Source organism: Arachis duranensis, chromosome 8 (assembly GCF_000817695.3).
Source record: "Arachis duranensis cultivar V14167 chromosome 8, aradu.V14167.gnm2.J7QH, whole genome shotgun sequence".
Lineage (NCBI taxonomy): Eukaryota > Viridiplantae > Streptophyta > Magnoliopsida > Fabales > Fabaceae > Arachis > Arachis duranensis.
The window spans coordinates 46,783,243-46,804,170 of record NC_029779.3 but is presented as its reverse complement, the minus strand read 5'-3'; the positions used below and the strand labels follow the sequence as shown (position 1 = coordinate 46,804,170).

General features: G+C 35.1%; 3 protein-coding genes and 1 long non-coding RNA gene across 10 annotated transcripts in view; 3 read left to right on the top strand and 1 right to left on the bottom strand.

Annotated features, from left to right (window-relative positions):
- Positions 1–1,063: 1,063 nt before the first annotated feature.
- Positions 1,064–5,653, top strand: LOC107463303 (uncharacterized protein At1g10890). 5 transcript variants are annotated; one of them, XR_008002108.1, is made up of 7 exons: positions 1,064–2,211; positions 2,311–2,499; positions 3,657–3,876; positions 4,496–4,712; positions 4,869–4,973; positions 5,123–5,215; positions 5,320–5,653. XR_008002108.1 is itself a non-coding variant. In XM_052252875.1 (6 exons), the coding sequence occupies exons 1-5, from the start codon at positions 2,096–2,098 to the stop codon at positions 4,937–4,939; spliced, it is 813 nt and encodes a 270-aa protein (XP_052108835.1). In that variant the 5' UTR covers positions 1,064–2,095; the 3' UTR covers positions 4,940–4,973; positions 5,123–5,653. The 5 variants fall into 5 exon arrangements, 2 of the variants coding, with proteins under 2 accessions (XP_052108835.1, XP_052108836.1); XM_052252875.1 differs by having other exon boundaries at positions 5,123–5,653; XR_008002110.1 differs by lacking the exon at positions 4,869–4,973 and having other exon boundaries at positions 1,169–2,211; positions 5,337–5,653.
- Positions 5,654–10,385: 4,732 nt separating this feature from the next.
- On the bottom strand, positions 10,386–12,927 carry LOC107463343 (uncharacterized). 3 transcript variants are annotated; one of them, XR_008002111.1, is made up of 4 exons: positions 12,508–12,927; positions 11,978–12,091; positions 11,275–11,335; positions 10,386–10,691 (listed from the first exon to the last, which is right to left on the bottom strand). It is a non-coding gene; the product is annotated as an uncharacterized LOC107463343 (long non-coding RNA). The 3 variants fall into 3 exon arrangements; XR_002366992.2 differs by lacking the exons at positions 10,386–10,691; positions 11,275–11,335 and adding an exon at positions 11,343–11,748 and having other exon boundaries at positions 11,837–12,091; XR_002366993.2 differs by lacking the exons at positions 10,386–10,691; positions 11,275–11,335 and adding an exon at positions 11,343–11,748.
- Positions 12,928–13,859: 932 nt separating this feature from the next.
- On the top strand, positions 13,860–16,818 carry LOC107463278 (uncharacterized protein At1g10890). Its single transcript, XM_021129899.2, has 4 exons — positions 13,860–14,098; positions 14,198–14,386; positions 15,544–15,766; positions 16,452–16,818. The coding sequence occupies exons 1-4, from the start codon at positions 13,983–13,985 to the stop codon at positions 16,704–16,706; spliced, it is 783 nt and encodes a 260-aa protein (XP_020985558.1). The 5' UTR covers positions 13,860–13,982; the 3' UTR covers positions 16,707–16,818.
- Positions 16,819–19,341: 2,523 nt separating this feature from the next.
- Positions 19,342–20,928, top strand: part of LOC107463277 (aspartic proteinase nepenthesin-1) — a 1,924-nt gene continuing 337 nt past the window's right edge. The window contains 1 exon segment of the mRNA XM_016082049.2: positions 19,342–20,928. Coding sequence (XP_015937535.2) covers positions 19,709–20,928 — 1,220 coding nt within the window. The 5' untranslated portion in view covers positions 19,342–19,708.

The window sequence follows — 20,928 nt, the reverse complement described above, 5'->3', positions numbered from 1 at the left end:
CTAACAAAAATACTAATTCCCTCATTTAATACACGGACGATCTTTACACCAAAAAAATACTAAGGAAAATTTGATTAAATTCCTCAACATTAACTAGCTGTTTTTAGTTTAAGCCTAATAATAATAAGGAAAAGTATAAGGAGCCAATAAAATATTTGTACAATATGTACAATAGATGTTTATGGAGTATTAGATATATAATCATTAATGTTATATTTTTCTATCAGCTGAACCTTTTGGGATGAGTGGTATCATGACATGGTATTAGAATTTAGAGCACTAGATCCGAAAGTTTTTAAATTTTAACTTATTTAAAAATTATGATTATCTTTATTTTAGTTTATCTTGTGTATGTTGCATGGCTTGATATATATAATCTAATTTAAGTCTAAAATTTTAAGATATACAATCTAAATTCGATTTTTACATAGTCTAAACTTTAATGATTATTTTTGTTTGATGTGACTAGGAGACCAAATGACTCTAACCTTTGGAAAGGCATATGTTCTTCCTGCAAAGCAATTGAAAGTAATTCCATCTAGAGGATAGGAGACGGATCCCACATCAACTTTTGGAATCATCAATGGGTGCCCAGTATTGGGCGACTAGATCAACAAACTCCACAGGTAACTAATTACTCAGAGTCCGGATCCTCACTAACGGACTTCCTTTTGGTTTCAGATGCTTGAGACATAAATAAACTGAAGGAATGGCTTCCTGACGATACAGTACACAAGATCATTTCCATGTCCCCGCCCTCTCCATGGAAGCAAGAGGACCACATTGCGTGGGCTGCAACCTCGGATGGTACATTTAGTTTAAAAACAACTTACCAAGCAATTAAAGGAGATGAGGGATTAAATGATCAACTCTTCAAGCTGGTCTGGGAATGAAAAGGCCCGAAAAGAGGTAGATTTTTCCTCTGGCTCGTGGCTCACGACGCAATCTTATCGAATGCTGAAAGGAAGAGAAGACATATGACTAATGATGCTGGATGCCCCCGCTGCAACAATAATAATGAAACGGCCCTCCATGTGCTCCGAGATTGTCCGTCGAAATATGGAAAAGTCTGGCCTATCAAGATCATGATAGAAACTTCTTCCAACAAGATAGAAGGAACTGGTTATTGAAGAATTTGGCTAGCACCGAGTAGTGGGCAAACAAATTTGGCATGGCCATTTCTTCTATTTGGTACGAGAGAAATAAACTTGTTTTTGATGGTGCCAATTCTCAACCTGTAAAGGTTGTTGAAGAAATCAAGTCTCGGTGTAGAGAATATACCAAGGTGATGAAGAAGCAAGGCTTGGCTCGCAAAATGACCACGGAACTGGACAGCTTAATTCGATGGTACCCACCTGATGCTGACTACCTTAAAATTAATGTGGATGGGTCCTTCTACGCTCATAATGGTAACGCTGTTTGTGGTAGTGGAGTTGTCCGTGACAATCTTAGAAGGTTTGTGAAAGGGTTTGCTTGCAATCTAGGGAGCTGATCTATTATGCATGCGGAATTGTGGGGTATTATCAAAGGTTTGCAAATCGCTATCGACAACGGTTATAATCGTATTGTTATAGAATCCGACTCTATGATGGCTATCGGTTTCATCAAGGAAGATTGCCCGAGACATCACCCTTGCTCTCCTCTGTTAGATGATATTAAGGTGCTGAGAAGGCGCTTGTCTCAAGTTTCGTGGAAGCATATTCGGCGGGAAGTTAATGGTGTTGCGGACATCCTTGCAAGGATAGGACAAAACCTCCCTATTGAAAACCAGATTTTTGATTTGCCCTCCCCTGAGATTGTTCACAGTTTATATGTTGACAGCATAGGCGCCCTCAGATTGAGGGGTGGCTAAGTTTGTCTTTAGTTTTCTTTTATTTTTCTTTTCTTTCTTGCTGGGATCTGTGATCCGCTTTTACCAAAGAAAAAAGTTAATACTACCTTTTAATACTTTGTTATTCAGTTGAAAAAAAATTATGCGAGGATTGAATGAGTGGAAGGACTGAAGGACCTGAATCATTATCAGTGGTGATTAGTGAGTGAGGATTTGCGAGTTGGCGACGAGTTACCGAGTTAGGTTTTGAAAACTCGCTCATCCATGGCTCGGAGCTTGTCTCGTTCGCGTTCACCTTCCCACAGAAGAAGATACTCTCGTTCCCCTGTTTCTCACCGTCATGCTCACTCTCACTCTCGAAGGGATCGAACATCTTCAAGGTCCTCTATCAATCTTCTTTTTCTGCAATTCCATTTCCAATCTCTTCGTTTTCGTTTCGACTTTGCTTTTGAATCATGCGATTAGTTCCGAATTTTCAGGCGAAGAAGCCGATCCCCTAGCCACAGGCGCCGCAGAAGCAGAACGCGGTCACCGTCTTCGCCGAGGCGCCGCAGAAGGCACAGAAGCAGAAGCACTTCCTCGCCCTTTCCTCCTCCTCCTAAATCGCGCAGTCCCAGTGTCGTTGCGAACCATCACAAGCTCAAAAAAGACGAAGAAGAAAAGAGAAGGTAACTGATTTTTGTTATTTATCCCGTCATTTATTTATCTATTTTGTAGTTTGTGTTCGTGATTTTGTTCCTGAATTGGTTGATAATTTAGTGTGTAATGTTGGTGAGAAGATGTGAAACGAAGAGAATTCTATTGGTTGAGACTAGCAATTCCTGATTCGTGCTTGTTAGTTTTAACTTTAATTTATGAAGAATACACCGCGCTGGAAATTCGGTAGGTTGAAAATGCGTGATAATTTTATATGAGAAATTAATGCATAGCAGTTATTCAATGCTTGCTAGGTTTTTGGGGACATCAAATATAATTTCGAGAGGGTGAGCCTTTGTATTTCTACAGTTAACATGAATATGAAGATATAAATCTGATAGCAGTTTGGAGATTAGTTATGTCTGCGAATTAGGATAAGCTTGTTTTTGTCTGACAAATTGATTATCATCAAAAGCTTATTGACTGTGAGAGATTTTTTTAAAATGGTTTTAGAAAGTTAAATGTACCATGCTTGCAATCTAGGTAGATCTTTTGGAATGAATTTCCTTCTTCTCTGAGGGTAAGTGATGCCAATTTGAAAATGCAACAGGTTAATTTCATTCTTCGCTACTGGCTTTTCTGAAGGAAGCTACTGCCTTGTCCAACTTGTTTATTAGGATGAAACAATTGCTGCTTCGTTTATCTACTGTTCCACTTGAAACTTCATTTGTTATGGATCAGAAACTTGTTAGAGAGGTATGCCTTGTGAGCATAAAAAGCTCATATTTTCCAAGTCAATGGATGAACTGGCTAGAAAAATATTAAACAAATGTGAAAGTGAAGCCTTTATTTTATCTAATTCTTGTATGGATCTAGAAATTATTATGACTTGCTTGTGGAGTAAGATTTTAGGTGTTTGACTTCGGTTTGGTGCAGAGTTAGTGATTGTTTTAGAGAACTTTCTCTTTCAGATGTGTTGAGAGATTGCGAAGTTATTTTGATTTTTTATTTTATTTATTTCCATTGTTAGTTCTTGTTTCTGCAAGGAGGATCTCTTGTTGTCCATTCTGTTTGTATTATTTAGCTCTCTTTATTAATACTATGCTTTTATCTTAAATTAAAAGATTGATTGTGTTCTTTTTCATCAAAGACATTTATTTATCTTCTCAATATTTGCATTTGCTAGCAGGCGTCAACACGAGGAGGAATTGAAAAAATTGGAAGAAGGGACCGCAAGAAGAATCGAAGAAGCAATTCGAAAATATGTTGAGGAGAAGCTTGATTCAGAGGAAGTTAGATTGGAAATAGAAAGGCGCATAGCAGAGGGTGTGAAGAAATTGTTTGATGATGTTGAAGTTCAACTTGAAAAGGAAAAGCAAGATGCTCTTAATGAGGCTCGAAGGAAAGAAGTAAGTAGGCTAACTGGGACTTTCCTTTTTCTTTTACCCGTCTTTCTCTGCTAGTGGAAGGAAATATCAGGGGCAAGTCATTACTTATTCTATAAAGCCCATATTATATATAGTATTATAGTGCGAGAGAGTTTCAAGCACTAAAATTGTCATATTTTCAACAATTGTTTTATTGTGAATAAATTCTGTAGTAATCTTGGTACCTTTAAGTATCTTTAAAATATGGTCAAATCCCTCATCCTTAAATGAATCCCTTTCAGTGTCCTATATTAATCAAATTACTATGTTAGGCAGGAAATGCTATTTCCAGGTTTAATTCTAGATTAATACTGAACCTTCTTACAAAAATAACTATCTCTTTCACTATCTTCACTCCTTAACACTTGCATCTGAAAATTAGGGGCCAACCTATCTAGTATGAGAAGGTTTTGTTGTTGTTGTATCTAAATTTGCTTAATGTTCTTAAAATATGGCATTCTTCTAGAAATGCAGGTTGTGGTCCTAATTAGTTTTCTTTTTGTTTTTCTGGTCTCATATCATCTTTATGATACATGTATGATTTCAAAGCTTAAGAAAAGAGAATGTCCTCATTTGGTTGGGGATTCTTGATATGATGCAGGAACAAGCTAGAAAAGAGAGGGAAGAGCTGGATAAGATGCTTGAAGAGAATAGGAGGAGGGTGGAAGAGGCTCAGAGAAGAGAATCCCTAGAGCTGCAACGAAAGGATGAGGAACGGCAGAGAGAATTAGAGATGATCCAGAGACAGAAAGAGGAGGCTGCTCGGAGAAAGAAGCTGGAGGAGGAAGAAGAACATGCCAATCGAATGAATTCGTTAGGTAAGAAGAAACCTAGGCCTAAATCTTACGGTTTGTAGTTATCTATTTATTGTTATGTATCGTCCCTGGGGTCCTTCCCCAACTTCTTGTAACCTTGTTAGAAACCATGGCTTGCAACGAATTTATTTATAAAATTATAAATATTCTGTATTCTAGGTGCTATGCTCAATTTTATGTGTTGCATAACAACACCACTGTCCCCCTGCTTGGCTGGATGCTACACCTAGCTGGTTTCAAATTTTAGTTTGGAGGCAATAGCTGGTAACCAAAAATATACCATAGGTCTTGTGTTAAGATACGAGAAATACTCGTCGTCTTGTAGTGTTTCAAAATTATCCACAACCACTTGTTTTTGTTCTTTGAATAATTTGTGTGGTGTTATATGGTGACAAACACTTTCATGTTTGCAGGCGTTGAATACATTTAACACTGTAGTTGTGTCTCCAATCTATTGTGCCTTGTTCACATGTTTTACAATATTAGCTAGTGCAATCATGTTTAAGGTTAGTATTCACTAAAACAAATTAGAATCACCTATTACTGCCATTGAGTTAGACACAGTCCCCATACTCCAATGACATTTTTCTTTGGTTTATTTTACATTAAGCTATATAAATGTGGCAGTGTTACTCTGTGACTCCGTCTATCTGGTTTTGCAACAAGTTTCAAGAGGCTCCTATCACATTGTTTTGGTAGACAAGTCGTGCTTCCGTTTTTCGGAGGATGTTTGTTTCCGTGGCAGCGTGTGAAATGAACGCTTGTGCGCACAATCACCAAAATTTCCTAGGTGGTTTTTCTCCTAGTTTGTATTTTTTGTTGTATTATTATTTTGCATTATTTTTACCCTCTTGTGCTCTTTTCCCAAGTTGTACTCCCAGTTCTTAGCTGATTTTTGTGTTCATATTCTGGTGTTTCTCGATTGTGGGAGCTAATCCATGTAAATTAATTAGTGAGCCTTTAATTATTTGATCTGAGTTGAGCTAGGTTTTGGAGATAGTTCAATGAATCTGCTTGTTCATTTATACAAGAATATTGATTCAATTAGGAGTGTTATCGGTTCGGTTTTCACAGAGTACTAACCAATCGGTTTGCTGTCTGTGCAACAACCGAACCGAATTAAAAACGGTTTGGTTCGGTCAGTTTTTTCGGTTTTTAAATCCTAACTAATAGAAAATTAATCTTTGTAAAATGATGTTCAAAACAATCAATAAAGTGAAATAACATTACATTACATTCAAATTCAACACAATTTTAACTCATTTCAACAACTAAACTTAAAATAAATACATTTCTTAAGTCTAAAATTTTCATTTCAATGTAATACTAAGCCACTTCTTCGGTTTGGTTCGGTTCGGTTCGGTTTTTGTCGAGTCAACCGAAAACCAAACTGAACCGACTTCGAAAAAAAACCAATTTTTTTCGGTTGTTGTAAATTTCGACTCGGTTTTGCGGTAAATTTCAGTTCGCTTCGGTAATTTACACGCCCTAGATTCAATTATGAAAAAGGTTTCGAAATGTCATCTTAATTAGTATTAATAGCATTTTGAATCTTAGTTTGAATTCTAAAATTGTGGTTTGGATGAAAGTTACTTTGGTTATAATAGTGATCATTGTATATCACAAGCAAGTGCATTATTCTGAACTTAAGAAAAAAATGGTTGCCAAGAGTTATACTTATTCTACTTTGAATTAATATTTTTACATTATCAATTTGAATATAATTTAAGAGAAATGTGAAATCATAATGAATAACCATCTCTTATAACTTGTAGCTATTATGAATGTTATCGTTTTAACTTTATTAGTTAGCATTTAATAGTATATAATTAATATGTTTTAAGAAATAAAGTTAAATTAAATAATATATGTATTTATATATAATATATGATGATTAATTTAGTGACTAACTTTTAGTATGTATATAATATTTTTGATAAAAATTATATATAAATATTCTATATTCTATCATAAAAAATTTTCAAAGAGTTTTCACTTAAATTAATATATTTTAAACTAATAATTATTTAAAAAGATACATGTTCCCACCTAAAGTCCCTTCGGTAAAGCCATCGAGACCTTAGATAAGATTTAGCCCACCACTCCTTCGGCATTGCCATCAGAGCAAGAGAGCTAGGGGATCAAATATTTTAATACTTACACCATTGTTCTATACATACTAATATTCTTACACCATTGATCAAACTAGGCCATATGCTACCCTCTACTAATGTTAAATTGGCATACATTTACATTTTAGAAAAGAAAAACAATTAAGGTAATAATTACACCAAACTAAATATACTACTAAAACTTTTTGCTTGAGTAATCTCCTCCTCTTTTCGTAAATTTTCTTTGGTCCAATAAAATACACATATTATGTTATAGTTCCTACATAAAATATTAATTAAAATAAGATAACTACCATGATTAAATAATTCAAAGAGTTTAGAGTAACATTAAATAATTTTTAGAATAGTAAAAAAACCACATACTATAATCAGTTATGTCAAGCATACTCTTTCTTTTTAAATTTTCTCCTCTAGCTCTTTTCTCTTGGCGTTTAAAGAATTTTTGAGAGTGACTAACAACTTGTGAATAAGTTCTTGTTTTAACATATTCACTTGAAATTCTTGACCATTGTTTTCCTAATTCTTCGTACCCTTGGAGAAACAACCTGTCAAAGAGATAGTTTAATATAATGAATGAATAGCAAATTTTATAGCCGATCACAATTAAGGAGATGAGAGAAATGTTTGCCATTATCAAGACAAGCTAAGTAAACTAATAAGGTAACAAATTCTCAGCGTGCATGTACTTTTTAAAGTTATCTTGTCATCTTTCATCAATAATAACAAAAGTGTTATCTTGTTTAAATTTATAGGATTATACATTGTTCATCCATATATGTAACATTGTATTCTCCCCTCAACACACACATAACAACCTACTACCATTAAAATCATTATATAGTGGTAACAATTACTTCCATGTCTTTTACAATCTGTGTATTGTGGCATGTATCAAAGAGTCTCGCCTTTACTTAAACAGGTTATGAAAAGTAAGAGATAAAATGACACGGATAATTAACAAACCACAAACATATAATTAATACATACTTGTGTTCTTGTAAAGTCCAATGAACTGTTTGTTGCCGTTTATTGTTGTCACTAGAAGCCGCAGGTAAAGGTTCGTGTTGGATTATGTTGCTGTTGGCATGTTGGTTTTGTTCTCCTCTTGCCCCTGACATTGATGATGACAGTAAGGTAATATGCATTGGCACTGCCATGTCTGCCGCGGGCGCCATTGCCTCCATCCTACCATGATAAATTACCAAGATATATTTACATAACAGAAAAACAGAGTATCCATAAATCAGTATGAAAAAAAAATAAATAAAGAAATAAAAAGGGAATGAAAATATTTAGAGGAGCCACCTGGGAGGTTGATGATGAGTCCAATGAGGCGGTGGAGGTGGTGATGTTGCATTGACGATAGGAATGAAGAGAGGGCTGTGTTCCAATGGGGTAGCAGGCAAAGGTATCATGATGTTCATGTTCTCAGGATAACCGTTTTTGATGGCATTAACTTCAGTCATCAGTTTCAAGAAGCGTTCCTGCAGCTGTGCCGGAGTCTTTCCGGGGAGGCGAGCAGCCACGGTTTCCCAGCGACTGTATATAGAATCCTGGAAACAATTGGCCATAACCGATTCAAAGGCTTTGTTCTCCTCCCAAGTCCAGACCTGAGGTTGCTGTTGAGATTGAAGTGGTTGATGACCACCCACTGCTGCAATCATCTCTAACTGTGGTTGATAACCCCAGGTGTCATTGAAAAACTGATCTGTCATCTTGCTTATATCCGTTTGCGACTTGGATTGATGCTGAGTCTGAAGCGGAGACTCTAGCCGAGGCAGAGGCAGAGGCAGAGGCTGAGGCTGGGAGCAAGGCTGAGGTGGACATTCTAGCTGAGGCAGAGGCAGAGGCAGAGACTGACAGCAAGGCTGAGGCGGAGATTCTAGCTGAGGTAGTTGATTAACACCGACTTCAATAGCACATTGCTCTTCAATGGTAGTTGTATGCGGCTGGAGCTGAGACTGAGAATGCTTGGTAGCTTCCGTCTCCTCCATCATGAATAAAGCATCCAGTTCCTCTTTCATCTTTTCTGGGTTATCCTCCATATCCATGTTTGATAGAGTGTTATCCCAAGAATGCTGTTGATTATCTTCCAAGTCCAAGGCAAACAGATCTTCCATCATCTCCTTGGCATCCATCGTTAAAAGAGCATTTAGCTCCTCTTCAATTATTGCTGCGTAATCTATTTCCTCTGTAATCATTCCTGTGTTCTGTAAGTCTTCCCTCCTTCTTCTTCTTGGTTTCTTGGAGAGTTTCTTTCGTTTGGTTTAATCCTTTATTAGTTTCTTGGTTCTTCTTCTTCTTAGTTTCTTGGAGAGTTTCTTTCGTTTGGTTTAATCCTTTATTAGTTTCTTGGTTCTTCTTCTTCTTAGTTTCTTGGAGAGTTTCTTTCGTTTGGTTTAATCCTTATTAAACACATTTATAGAATCCTCATTTTAGATTAGAGTTGTTTAGATTAAATTAAATTAAGGGAACTTCCACAAAGATTACATTCAGTTAGAAGATTTTTTCTCTTCACATTTAATATAAGCTTCACTTTTTAAATTAAAGTGGTTTAGATTATATTAAATTATGAATAAAATCTAGAAAGATTTCGTCTTCAAAATTTTATTTTAGAATCTTTTTATTTTTGTATAATGTAAATTTGGAAACTTTTAACTAAATAAAGAAAGTATTCTAATAGGATGTGGAGTTTCTTTTCTGGCTTGATGAAGTGAAGTTAATAGCAACAACTCTTCGAACCCGAAAGAGATGAAAGCCAATGAAGAAGCGTATGAGTTGAAAGCAAAGAAGGCTTACAGGTAGGGGTGGCAAATGGGCCTAAAATCGCTGGGCCGGCCCGCGTAACCCGCCAAAAAAGGCGGGCTGGGCTGGAAAATCGAGACCGCCAAATAGCAAAAGCCCGTCTAACCCGCACCGCTTAAACTGCGGGTTTTGGCGGGCTTTGGCGGGGCGGGGCGGGCTTCCCCGCCGGGCTAACGTTTTTTTTAGTGACGGGGTATTTTTGCAATTTTTTTCCTAAAACCTAACTTCCCCCAACCTAACTTACAAGAGTATGAAGATAAAAATTGAGTGTTTTGAATTATGTTTATGTTATTTTGGAGACAATATTTATAATTATGTTTTGGATTATGTTTATTTTGCTTTGGAGAGAATATTTATACTTATATTTTGAATGAAAATTTGGAAGGATTCCGTTCTTGACAGCTATGAATTTAAAGAATGATAATGTGGGATTTGTTGTTTTTGGTAGTTATTTTTTTGTTCTTGATCTGATTATGAAACAAGCTCTTCCGCGACTGCCTGCCTTCTAATCAAAAATTTATTTAAATTTGTTTTTTAAAAGATATATTTCTAAATGTAAAACGAATTACAAAAAATCACTCATTCAGTAACTCTTTAAAAGTTACATTTTTGTGTTTTGGAGAAGCTTTAGTGAAAAATACTTACTCAGACATTGCCATTTCTCAGAGGCTAAGCTTTTTAAATTCATATATATAGTTCTGTATTTTTAATTAAATTAATCAAATATTATATAATAAAAATAAATGTATAATACAAAATGCAGGTTACAAACAAGCTCTTCTAGCTAACTTTCCTCCCCCTACTGTGTTTGGACTAGAACTTTACAAAGACAATTTAACAAAGGTTTTGCGAGCAAATAGCCATTTGATCAGTTGAGGGACCGAGTCCATGGCTGAGACAAATCCTCCAATCTCTTAACAAGGTCAAGAGTCGCGCGAATTGATTTTGGTGCAATGATTGCAGTGCCTTGACTTGACTTCCAGGCACAAATGTATTTCTTCTAGTCTTCTCAATCAGTGACCAATCAGCGTTGAGGAAGGCATTTCTGAAAAAATAATACATAACAAGTTCATAAAAGTTCAAATATCAAAGTTTATGATTAAAGAAGAAAAATAATAATCACTCATGCAAGAAAAAAGATAACAAAACTTAACAATTAATTAACAATGTTTATATTACATTGATACATGAGATAGAGTTTCACATGTAACCAATTCAGATAATTCTGAAGCAAGGAGATAATCTTATATTAGTAAAACTTTTTTTAGAAAAATTGAAGCTGTTAATCCTTGTGTAAGCATGCACATGTTTTGTAGGAATTTATCAAAAACCACGCGCCTTCTTATGATGAGGAACCCTGTAAGTGGTAAAAAGAAAACAATATCAGGTTTAGCATGAGTCAGATGATCAAGGAAATTGAGCTTCTTCTTATCTTGATAATTAATATAATCTACTTTTATTAAGTTATGCTTAGCCAATTGGCTCATCTTCCTCAAAACAATTATCCTATTGAAGCAGTCATCAGCATATATATAACAAGAAATAATATCAAACAATAAAAAATAACTCAATTAATTGAGAAGTCATAGAGTGCAAAAAGACAAAGTCAAAGTGCATCCAAATCCAACCTTTTTTTATCAAGGATCATTTAAGGTCCATTGATACCAAGCCTCATTGCTTCTGTTCAGTCTGCAGAAAATTATTTTTTCCCCACTTTTGGATAAGTAACTCAGCATATTATTAATAAAAAAATGCATAATTGGAGTAGGCAGCAAGGATATACATAGAAATCCCTAGCCAAACAAGGTTTTTAATATAAAGTGGAAGAGAAGATAAGAAAAGATACAACAATGAAAATGAGAATAACACAAGATCATAACTGACAGTTGAAATGCCAACGAGCTAATTAGTATCACAATTGACACTGGGCCCAAGTTGTAAGACTAATTGTTTCCACAGAAGTGGCACACATCCGAGTGAATGCAGCTGACAGGATAATTTTACAAGTGATGGGGTGAAAACTTCAACAAAATACTTAGGAGAAAACAACAAGACTTTATGATCACTGATAAACCTGAATCGAACTTGCTCTTCAAAATCTCCTGAAAAAGTAACACATACAAGATAAAATCCCAAGGACCATTTATCAAACAGTGGAATAAAACTCGTTCGAATTTCAGGGGAAATTACATGAGAAAGCTGCCAGGAAATTGAATAAGTAAACAGCTCTGGTATGCATTGCTTATTCACATTTCTGATAAAACTTGTGTTCAAGATCAATCATTGAGTTAAAATTGTACTGTCATAATAGAAAGACATATACTTAAGTACCTGGTGATCAATATGAGCCCCTAAAGGACAAATTCGATAGGAAGATGCCACAATTCGAACTTCCTCTTTCGTAACCCCTGCCATGTTAGAAACTCTCTGTCTCACTTCAGCTACCTGCAGGTTGCACAAGAATGAATCACGACATTTGAAAGAGTATTGAATCGGACTGGATGTTTAATCAAAAAGGCACTTTTCACTTTTCATTCTACATTCTCATTATATATATGTTTTTCCCCAATTATTCCACCTCCAGTAAAATATACAATTCCTTACAAGTTTGACCATCTAAACCGGGGCATTCAGTTATTTATACCACAAAAATCTCAAATCCAGCACTTAATTATATATAAAATGCAGTTAAACATACCTTCTCTAACAATCAGAAACATACCTTCTCTAACAATCAGAACCTAAAACCCCAACAACCAGAAACAATACACATTCAGAAGCTAAACCCCCAAACTTAAAAACCCTATAATCGCAGAACCTCCACAATTCACAGAACCAAATTTAGGAAAAACGAAACATACCATCTCTGTCTCGTTTGGCCATTGTTGTTCATCATCATCATCATCAAAGCCACACGCACCTTCTTCGACACTGAAACGAGAGAAGAAGTGAGTTAATGAGCAAGAAAGAGAAGATAGAGAGTGAATCAGAGAATGATTATCTAGTGAGTGCACGATGGTGAGTGACGAGACGACGATGTGAGCTACGATGATGAGCCAAGGAGGCTTGCGACAATTGGGAGCAGCGACGGTGAGCGCGCGGGACGACGATTGTGAGCTGCGACGGTGAGCTCACGAGACGACGGTGGTGAGTGCACGAGACGGCGGTGGTAAGTGGCGGCGACGGCAAGAGACATAGGAAGGTGAAGAAGAAAACCTCTGTGAATTCGAATGGCGGGTAAGTTGGAAACTTTGCCTTGAAAAAATTTCATTAAGCGCGAACTAAGCACAGAAAACACTTTTGGAAAACGTTTTTTAGTAAGAAAAGTATATTCTCACTTTTAGGGTTTTTTTTTTAAATAAAATAAAAAAATTATTATTTCTCCAAATCTAATATTCTAAAATGATAATGGTGGTCATCCAATATTATAACTTTTTTTTTTATCTCACTCAATCTTATATTTAAAAAAAAAAACATATTGAAGTTCGTCAAAGTATAAAACGAACTCTATAAAAATATAGAAGTTCGTCGGAAGTTAGGCGAACTCTATATAAATTATAGAGTTTGTCGATGGATATGACAAACTTGTCTTAAATATTAAAAAAAATCGTATTTAAAAAATTAAAGTTAAAAGTTAAATATAAAAAAAAAATTTATTTTAAAAAAAATTCTCCCCTATTACAAGTGATCTCTTTAATATTTAAGAAGATATTTTTTAAGTGATACCATAATTATATTTTTTATTTTACTGTAAAAAATAATATAAAAAAAACATAACTTATTTTATAAATAGATTAGATTTTTTAAATATAATTTGAATTGCTAAATGGGTGATTTTCTTGTAATATTATAAAAGTTATAAAGTATTTTTTTATAAAATAATAGATATGAAAATTACAGAAAGAAATTAAAAAGTAAAAATAACAATGACAAAAAATTCATTGAACAAAATAGTTAAAAAAATTAAAATGTAAAAGAACAATAAAAAAACCATTAAACAAATTAGTTAGCTCGTAAAATTATATCTTATCTTATGATTTCAAGTTAATAGAGCTTATATTATTTGATATCTATTTTTTAAATTTAGATTCTACAAATCTCATTAAAATTTGGGATTTGGTGTTTGATAGTTGATAGTTGATACATTATTTTGGTAAAAAAAAAAAGAAGTTAATACTACCTTTTAATCCTTTTTTATTCAGTTGAAAAAAATTATGCGAGGATTGAATGAGTGGAAGGACTGAAGGACCTGAATCATTATCAGTGGTGATTAGTGAGTGAGAATTTGCGAGTTGGCGACGAGTTACCGAGTTAGGTTTTGAAAACTCGCTCATCCATGGCTCGGAGCTTGTCTCGTTCGCGTTCACCTTCCCACAGAAGAAGATACTCTCGTTCCCCTGTTTCCCACCGTCATGCTCACTCTCACTCTCGAAGGGATCGAACATCCTCAAGGTCCTCTATCAATCTTCTTCTTCTGCAATTCCATTTCCAATCTCTTCGTTTTCGTTTCGACTTTGCTTTTGAATCATGCGATTAGTTCCGAATTTTCAGGCGAAGAAGCCGATCCCCTAGCCACAGGCGCCGCAGAAGCAGAACGCGGTCACCGTCTTCGCCGAGGCGCCGCAGAAGGCACAGAAGCAGAAGCACTTCCTCGCCCTCTCCTCCTCCTCCTAAATCGCGCAGTCCCAGTGTCGTTGCGAACCATCACAAGCTCAAAAAAGACGAAGAAGAAAAGAGAAGGTAACTGATTTTTGTTATTTATCCCTTCATTTATTTATCTATTTTGTAGTTTGTGTTCGTGATTTTGTTCCTGAATTGGTTGATAATTTAGTGTGTAATGTTTGTGAGAAGATGTGAAACGAAGAGAATTCTATTGGTTGAGACTGTAGCAATTTCTGATTCGTGCTTGCTAGTTTTAACTTTAATTTATGAAGAATACACCGCGCTGGAAATTCGGTAGGTTGAAAATGCGTGATAATTTTATATGATAAATTAATGCATAGCAATTATTCAATGCTTGCTAGGTTTTTGGGGACATCAAATATAATTTCGAGAGGGTGAGCCTTTGTATCTCTACAGTTAACATGAATATGAAGATATAAATCTGATAGCAGTTTGGAGATTAGGTATGTTTGCGAATTAGGATAAGCTTGTTTTTGTCTGACAAATCGATTATCATCAAAAGCTTCTTGACTGAGAGAGATTTTTTTAAAATGGTTTTAGAAAGTTAAATGTAGCATGATTGCAATCTAGGTAGATCTTTTGGAATGAATTTCCTTCTTCTCTGAGGGTAAGTGATGCCAATTTGAAAATGCAACAGGTTAATTTCATTCTTCGCTACTGGCTTTTCTGAAGGAAGCTACTGCCTTGTCCAACTTGTTTATTAGGATGAAACAATTGCTGCATCGTTTATCTACTGTTCCACTTGAAACTTCATTTGTTATGGATCAGAAACTTGTTAGAGAGGTATGCCTTGTGAGCATAAAAAGCTCATATTTTCCAAGTCAATCGATGAACTGGCTAGAAAAATATTAAACAAATGTGAAAGTGAAGCCTTTATTTTATCTAATTCTTGTATGGATCTAGAAATTATTATGACTTGCTTGTGGAGTAAGATTTTAGGTGTCTGACTTCGGTTTGGTGCAGAGTTAGTGATTGTTTTAGAGAACTTTCCCTTTCAGATGTGTTGAGAGATTGCAAAGTTATTTTGATTTTTTATTTTATTTATTTCCATTGTTAGTTCTTGTTTCTGCAAGGAGGATTTCTTGTTGTCCATTCTGTTTGTATTATTTAGCTCTCTTTATTAATACTATGCTTTTATCTTAAGTTAAAAGATTGATTGTGTTCTTTTTCATCAAAGAACATTTATTCATCTTCTCAATATTTGCATTTGCTAGCAGGCGTCAACACGAGGAGGAATTGAAAAAATTAGAAGAAGAGACCGCAAGAAGAATCGAAGAAGCAATTCGAAAAAATGTTGAGGAGAAGCTTGATTCAGAGGAAGTTAGATTGGAAATAGAAAGGCGCATAGCAGAGGGTGTGAAGAAATTGTTTGATGATGTTGAAGTTCAACTTGAAAAGGAAAAGCAAGATGCTCTTAATGAGGCTCGAAGGAAAGAAGTAAGTAGGCTAACTGGGACTTACCTTTTTCTTTTACCCGTCTTTCTCTGCTAGTGGAAAGAAATATCAGGGGCAAGTCATTACTTATTCTCTAAAGCCCATATTATATATAGTATTATAGTGCGAGAGAGTTTCAAGCACTAAAATTGTCATATTTTCAACAATTTTTTTAGTGTGAATAAATTCTGTAGTAATCTTGGTACCTTTAAGTATCTTTAAAATATGGTCAAATCCCTCATCCTTAAATGAATCCCTTTCAGTGTCCTATATTAATCAAATTACTATGTTAGACAGGAAATGCTATTTCCAGGTTTAATTCTAGATTAATACTGAACCTTCTTACATAAATAACTATCTCTTTCACTATCTTCACTCCTTAACACTATCAATCATCAGGAAACTGTACTGAACGTGTGTCTGTGAAAAGCTTGACCAATATATTACTTTGCCATTTGCATCTGAAAATTAGGGACCAACCTATTTAGTATGAGAAGGTTTTGTTGTTGTATCTAAATTTGCTTAATGTTCTTAAAATATGGCATTCTTCTAGAAATGCAGGTTGAGGTCCTAATTAGTTTTCTTTTTGTTTTTCTGGTCTCATATCATCTTTATGATACATGTATGATTTTCAAAGCTTAGAAAAGAGAATGTCCTCATTTGGTTGGGGATTCTTGATATGATGCAGGAACAAGCTAGAAAAGAGAGGGAAGAGCTGGATAAGATGCTTGAAGAGAATAGGAGGAGGGTGGAAGAGGCTCAGAGAAGAGAAGCCCTAGAGCTGCAACGAAAGGATGAGGAACGGCAGAGAGAATTAGAGATGATCCAGAGACAGAAAGAGGAGGCTGCTCGGAGAAAGAAGCTGGAGGAGGAAGAAGAACATGCCAATCGAATGAATTTGTTAGGTAAGAACAAACCTAGGCCTAAATCTTATGGTTTGTAGTTATCTATTTATTATTATGTATTGTCCCTGGGGTCCTTCCCCAACTTGTTGTAACCTTGTTAAAAACCATGGCTTGCAACCAATTTATTTATAAAATTATAAATATTCTGTATTCTTGGTGCTATGCTCAATTTTATTTGTGTTGCATGACAACACTACTGTCCCCTGGCTTGGCTGGAAGCTACACCTAGCTGGTTTCAAATTTTAGTTTGGAGGCAGTAGCTGGTAACCAAAAATATACCATAGGTCTTGTGTAAAGATATGAGAAATACTCGTCGTCTTGTAGTGTGTCAAAATTATCCATAGCCACTTGTTTTTGTTCTTTGAATAATTTTTAAACATTATCCACATATATGAAATCGAGTGGTTGAAATTTGGAAATCTTTCTTGGCATATATCAAACTTTCTCCTGTGGGATACAAGTGTTTCTTGTAGGGCAGAAGCATGTTTTCTAGACCTACCAAAACTATGAAGGAGCAAAGGAAAATACAACAGCCAAATAATCCCTCTTTTCTTTGACTGGCCAGTACTGTTTCACAATGAAAGGTCAACCCATGTAGGCTTTTTATGAATTGATATGTGGTTCAGTGACAAGAAATTGAAATGAAGTGAGTTGCATGATCATCATCTGATGATCTTATAAGCTCAAACTAAAGCGTATTGTTGGGTTATGTTGGAGACTTCTAGGTTCATAGTTAAATTGAGATAGAGGAATGATGTATCAAGAATGGCACTCAATACCAATAATTAATAATCATATTCATATCATGCCTGAATCGAGTAAGAGGTAACTTCACTCAATGGGAACAGGTCAAAAATGCTTCGGGACCCGCAAGAACATTCACCCTTCTCTTTATTATTAAAATTGTTTGGTGCTAATGTAGGTGATCTTCCTAAATCTATCACTAATTAGTTTGCGCCACTCAAGATCAAATGGGCACTTACTAACTGAAAATGGGAAAAAAAGGTTAAACAAATTCCTACGTGGTAACTAAAAAAAAAATCAACATTACTTGTTGGAAGTGGATCTTCATAATTGATTTTTTTTTCTTTTTCTCCTTTCTGTCCTTGATTGACACAGGTTGAGTCCTATTATATGTCTTACAAGACAAGAGTGTCCAAATTCCAAACAAAATAATAATAACCAAAGTATTATCATATTTGAAGTCTTAACACATCTGGTGTTAATTATTGCATAGCATGATTGTTATTGTTCAAAACTTGAACCAGGTAGCTATGGTACACAATTAATCAACAATTAATTGAATTAAATATAAATGTAAATAGATGGACACTTTGATATAATTTTCCAAAACAGATAAGGTTATTTCCAAAAACAAAAAACAATAGACTAAGGTTATGAGTAAATCAGTAAACCAAAAAACAAAAAAAAAAAAGACTAAGGTTATGATATTGCTCCATTAATTCTGCTTGGGACAAATAGGTCATGCTTTCATTCTAGAATTCATGATAATGGATAATTGCTGAAAAAACAAAGGTGTTACATACTGGTATAAAGTTTTGACCAATGCCCTATAAAATTGTAAATATGAAGGGTTTATTAATAGATTATCATATCTTTGTCTTATAAGGTCTTCTTACCTAACTAAAAAAAGGATCGTCAACCTACTTATTTTTCCTACACGGATGCGTGGAATTGAAACAAAGCTACTTATTTATTCATTTATGTTATTTTTAAAATTTTCTACTCCTTTGGAGCAATTGGTAAACATGTTTGTCCACCCAACCGATCAAATCCAATCCCTTCATCACAACTCAATACAAAAATTTAATCATTGATGAAACTAAAGAAAGAGTAAAACCAAAAAGGGTAAGGATAGAGGGAATGACTGAATGACAAGCTTGTTGTATAGTTTTGATATACTATAGAAATAATATAGTGCTACACTTTATCGATGGTTTCCATGATTTACGTGAAGTATGTGGTTCACCCAATTCATGATCACATCGATAATAATAACCACGGTCCATTGTAATATAATTACTCTTAGATTGGTCAGCCATATTTGATGCCTCTTTGAATATTTGCTCAACAACAAAAGAGAAACCTCACAAAATATTCAGTCATATTGTTTTAAAATTGGACCAATATTTTTTTTTATCGAATTTATGATTATTCCTAGAATAAGATATGTCCCATTCAATAATAAAAAAGTATACAATGACTTAGTATATAATCTAAAAATAAGTATAATTAATATAGTTGTTAATATTTGAATAGAGTGTTAACAAAGTTGGTAAAATAGTTTTTAATCCTGCAATAATACAACTTTAATTTTTTCTACTAATGTAATTTAATGGGTCATTTATACATATATTTTTTTTATAAAATCTTAAAAGAATTTAGTGACATTCTTAGTTTTAATAGTCAATAAGATCAACATTGAAAATACCTAAATAGTTTTAAAAAAAAACAATTTTTTTTCTCTCAATTGATTTTGTTAAATGTGATATCACATGATATAATAAGATTTAAGTGAGACGAAAAAAGAAGATATAATAAAACTTTTGTTATAGTATTAAAAATTAAGAAAAATTCTATTTCTAGGCAAGAGAATGCCCTTTGATATTTCAACTTCCACACTCATCAAACTCATTTTCATTTCTCTCTCTTCTGTTTCCCCTCACAACAAAAACTATTTCCTTCCTTCATAATAATTTCCCTTGTTTTTTTCATGACAACCAACCCTGGACTCAACCTCTTCACACACACACTTGGTCTTCCCCAAGAAAGAAAAACCCTTTATCTTCTCCTCCATATTAGATGGAAAAACGTTACAATATATGACTTCTTTTTCTCATGTGTGACTAAGACCATTTCTCTAGCACATTATTAGCTACACAACCTTATGCATATACATTAATACATTAATATATATAAATTACACATACTTTTTTATAATCCTTGTTCTTCACTCTATTCACTTCATTATATTTTCCTTCACCATTTCACCCACAAAAAACTCATCATAATAACCACAATGTCTAAATTGAAATCTTCTTCATCATCTTCAATGTTACTTCCACTTCTTATATCTTTTCTTCTCCTCATTGTTCCAACATTCTCAACATCAAGAAAAGTTCTTGATGAGAATCACCATGAAGGGATCATCAGAGTCAACCTTCGCCATGTTGACTCCGGCAAGAACCTAACCAAGCTGGAGCGTGTCCAACATGGCATGAAGCGCGCCAAGAGCCGCCTCCAGTGGCTCAACGCAATGGTAACAAAAAAACAATCCCAATTCTCTAAAAGCGAAGAACTAGATTCAGATTCAGAATCTTCTGAATCTGAATCTAGTTCTTCGCAAATCCAGTCTCCAATACACGTGGGGAACGGGGAGTACCTAATGGAACTAGCCATAGGTACTCCTCCAAAGTCGTATCCCGCGATATTGGACACTGGTAGCGACCTCATATGGACACAATGCCAGCCTTGTTCCCAATGTTACAAGCAACCAACACCTATCTTCGACCCCAAGAAATCTTCGAGTTTCTCGAAGCTTTCTTGCGGAAGCAATCTATGCAACGTTCTACCTTCCTCCAGCTGTAGCAGCGGCGGTGGCGGCGACAGCGACGGCTGCCAGTATATGTACTCATACGGAGATTATTCCGTCACACAAGGCGTTTTAGCAACCGAGACTTTCACTTTTGGCAGTTCTAAGATTAAAAGCATTGGATTTGGATGCGGCGAAGATAATCAAGGAAGTGGATTCGAACAAGCTTCCGGTTTAGTCGGACTAGGCCGGGGGCCATTATCGCTTGTTTCGCAGCTCAAAGAGCCGAAATTTTCGTATTGCTTACAATCCATTGATGACAGAAAAAACAGTGTTCTTTTGTTAGGATCATTACCGAAAACGAAAAACGCGAAAGGAGCTGTAACGACACCGTTGCTTAAGAATCCGATGCAGCCTTCGTTTTACTTCCTTGATCTGCAAGGAATCTCGGTTGGTGGAACTCAATTGAGCATTGAGGAATCGACGTTTGAACTCGGCGATAACGGAAGTGGTGGCATGATCATTGATTCAGGGACAACAATTACATACATTGAAGAAAATGCTTTTGATGCATTGAAGAAGGAGTTTGTTTCACAAATGGATTTGCCAGTGGATAATTCTGGATCAACAGGGCTTGATGTATGCTTCAGTTTGGAGTCTGCTTCGGGTCGAATCGAGGTTCCGAAACTTGTTTTTCACTTCAGAGG

Coding starts and splice junctions, on each gene's coding strand:
- LOC107463303 (XM_052252875.1), top strand. CDS start 2,096: ATGGCTCGGAGCTTGTCTCGTTCGCGTTCACCTTCCCACAGAAGAAGA. Junction 2,500..3,656: donor GACGAAGAAGAAAAGAGAAG/GTAACTGATTTT, acceptor ATTTGCTAGCAG/GCGTCAACACGAGGAGGAAT. Junction 4,713..4,868: donor CAATCGAATGAATTCGTTAG/GTAAGAAGAAAC, acceptor TCTGTATTCTAG/GTGCTATGCTCAATTTTATG.
- LOC107463278 (XM_021129899.2), top strand. CDS start 13,983: ATGGCTCGGAGCTTGTCTCGTTCGCGTTCACCTTCCCACAGAAGAAGA. Junction 14,099..14,197: donor AGGGATCGAACATCCTCAAG/GTCCTCTATCAA, acceptor CCGAATTTTCAG/GCGAAGAAGCCGATCCCCTA. Junction 14,387..15,543: donor GACGAAGAAGAAAAGAGAAG/GTAACTGATTTT, acceptor TGCATTTGCTAG/CAGGCGTCAACACGAGGAGG.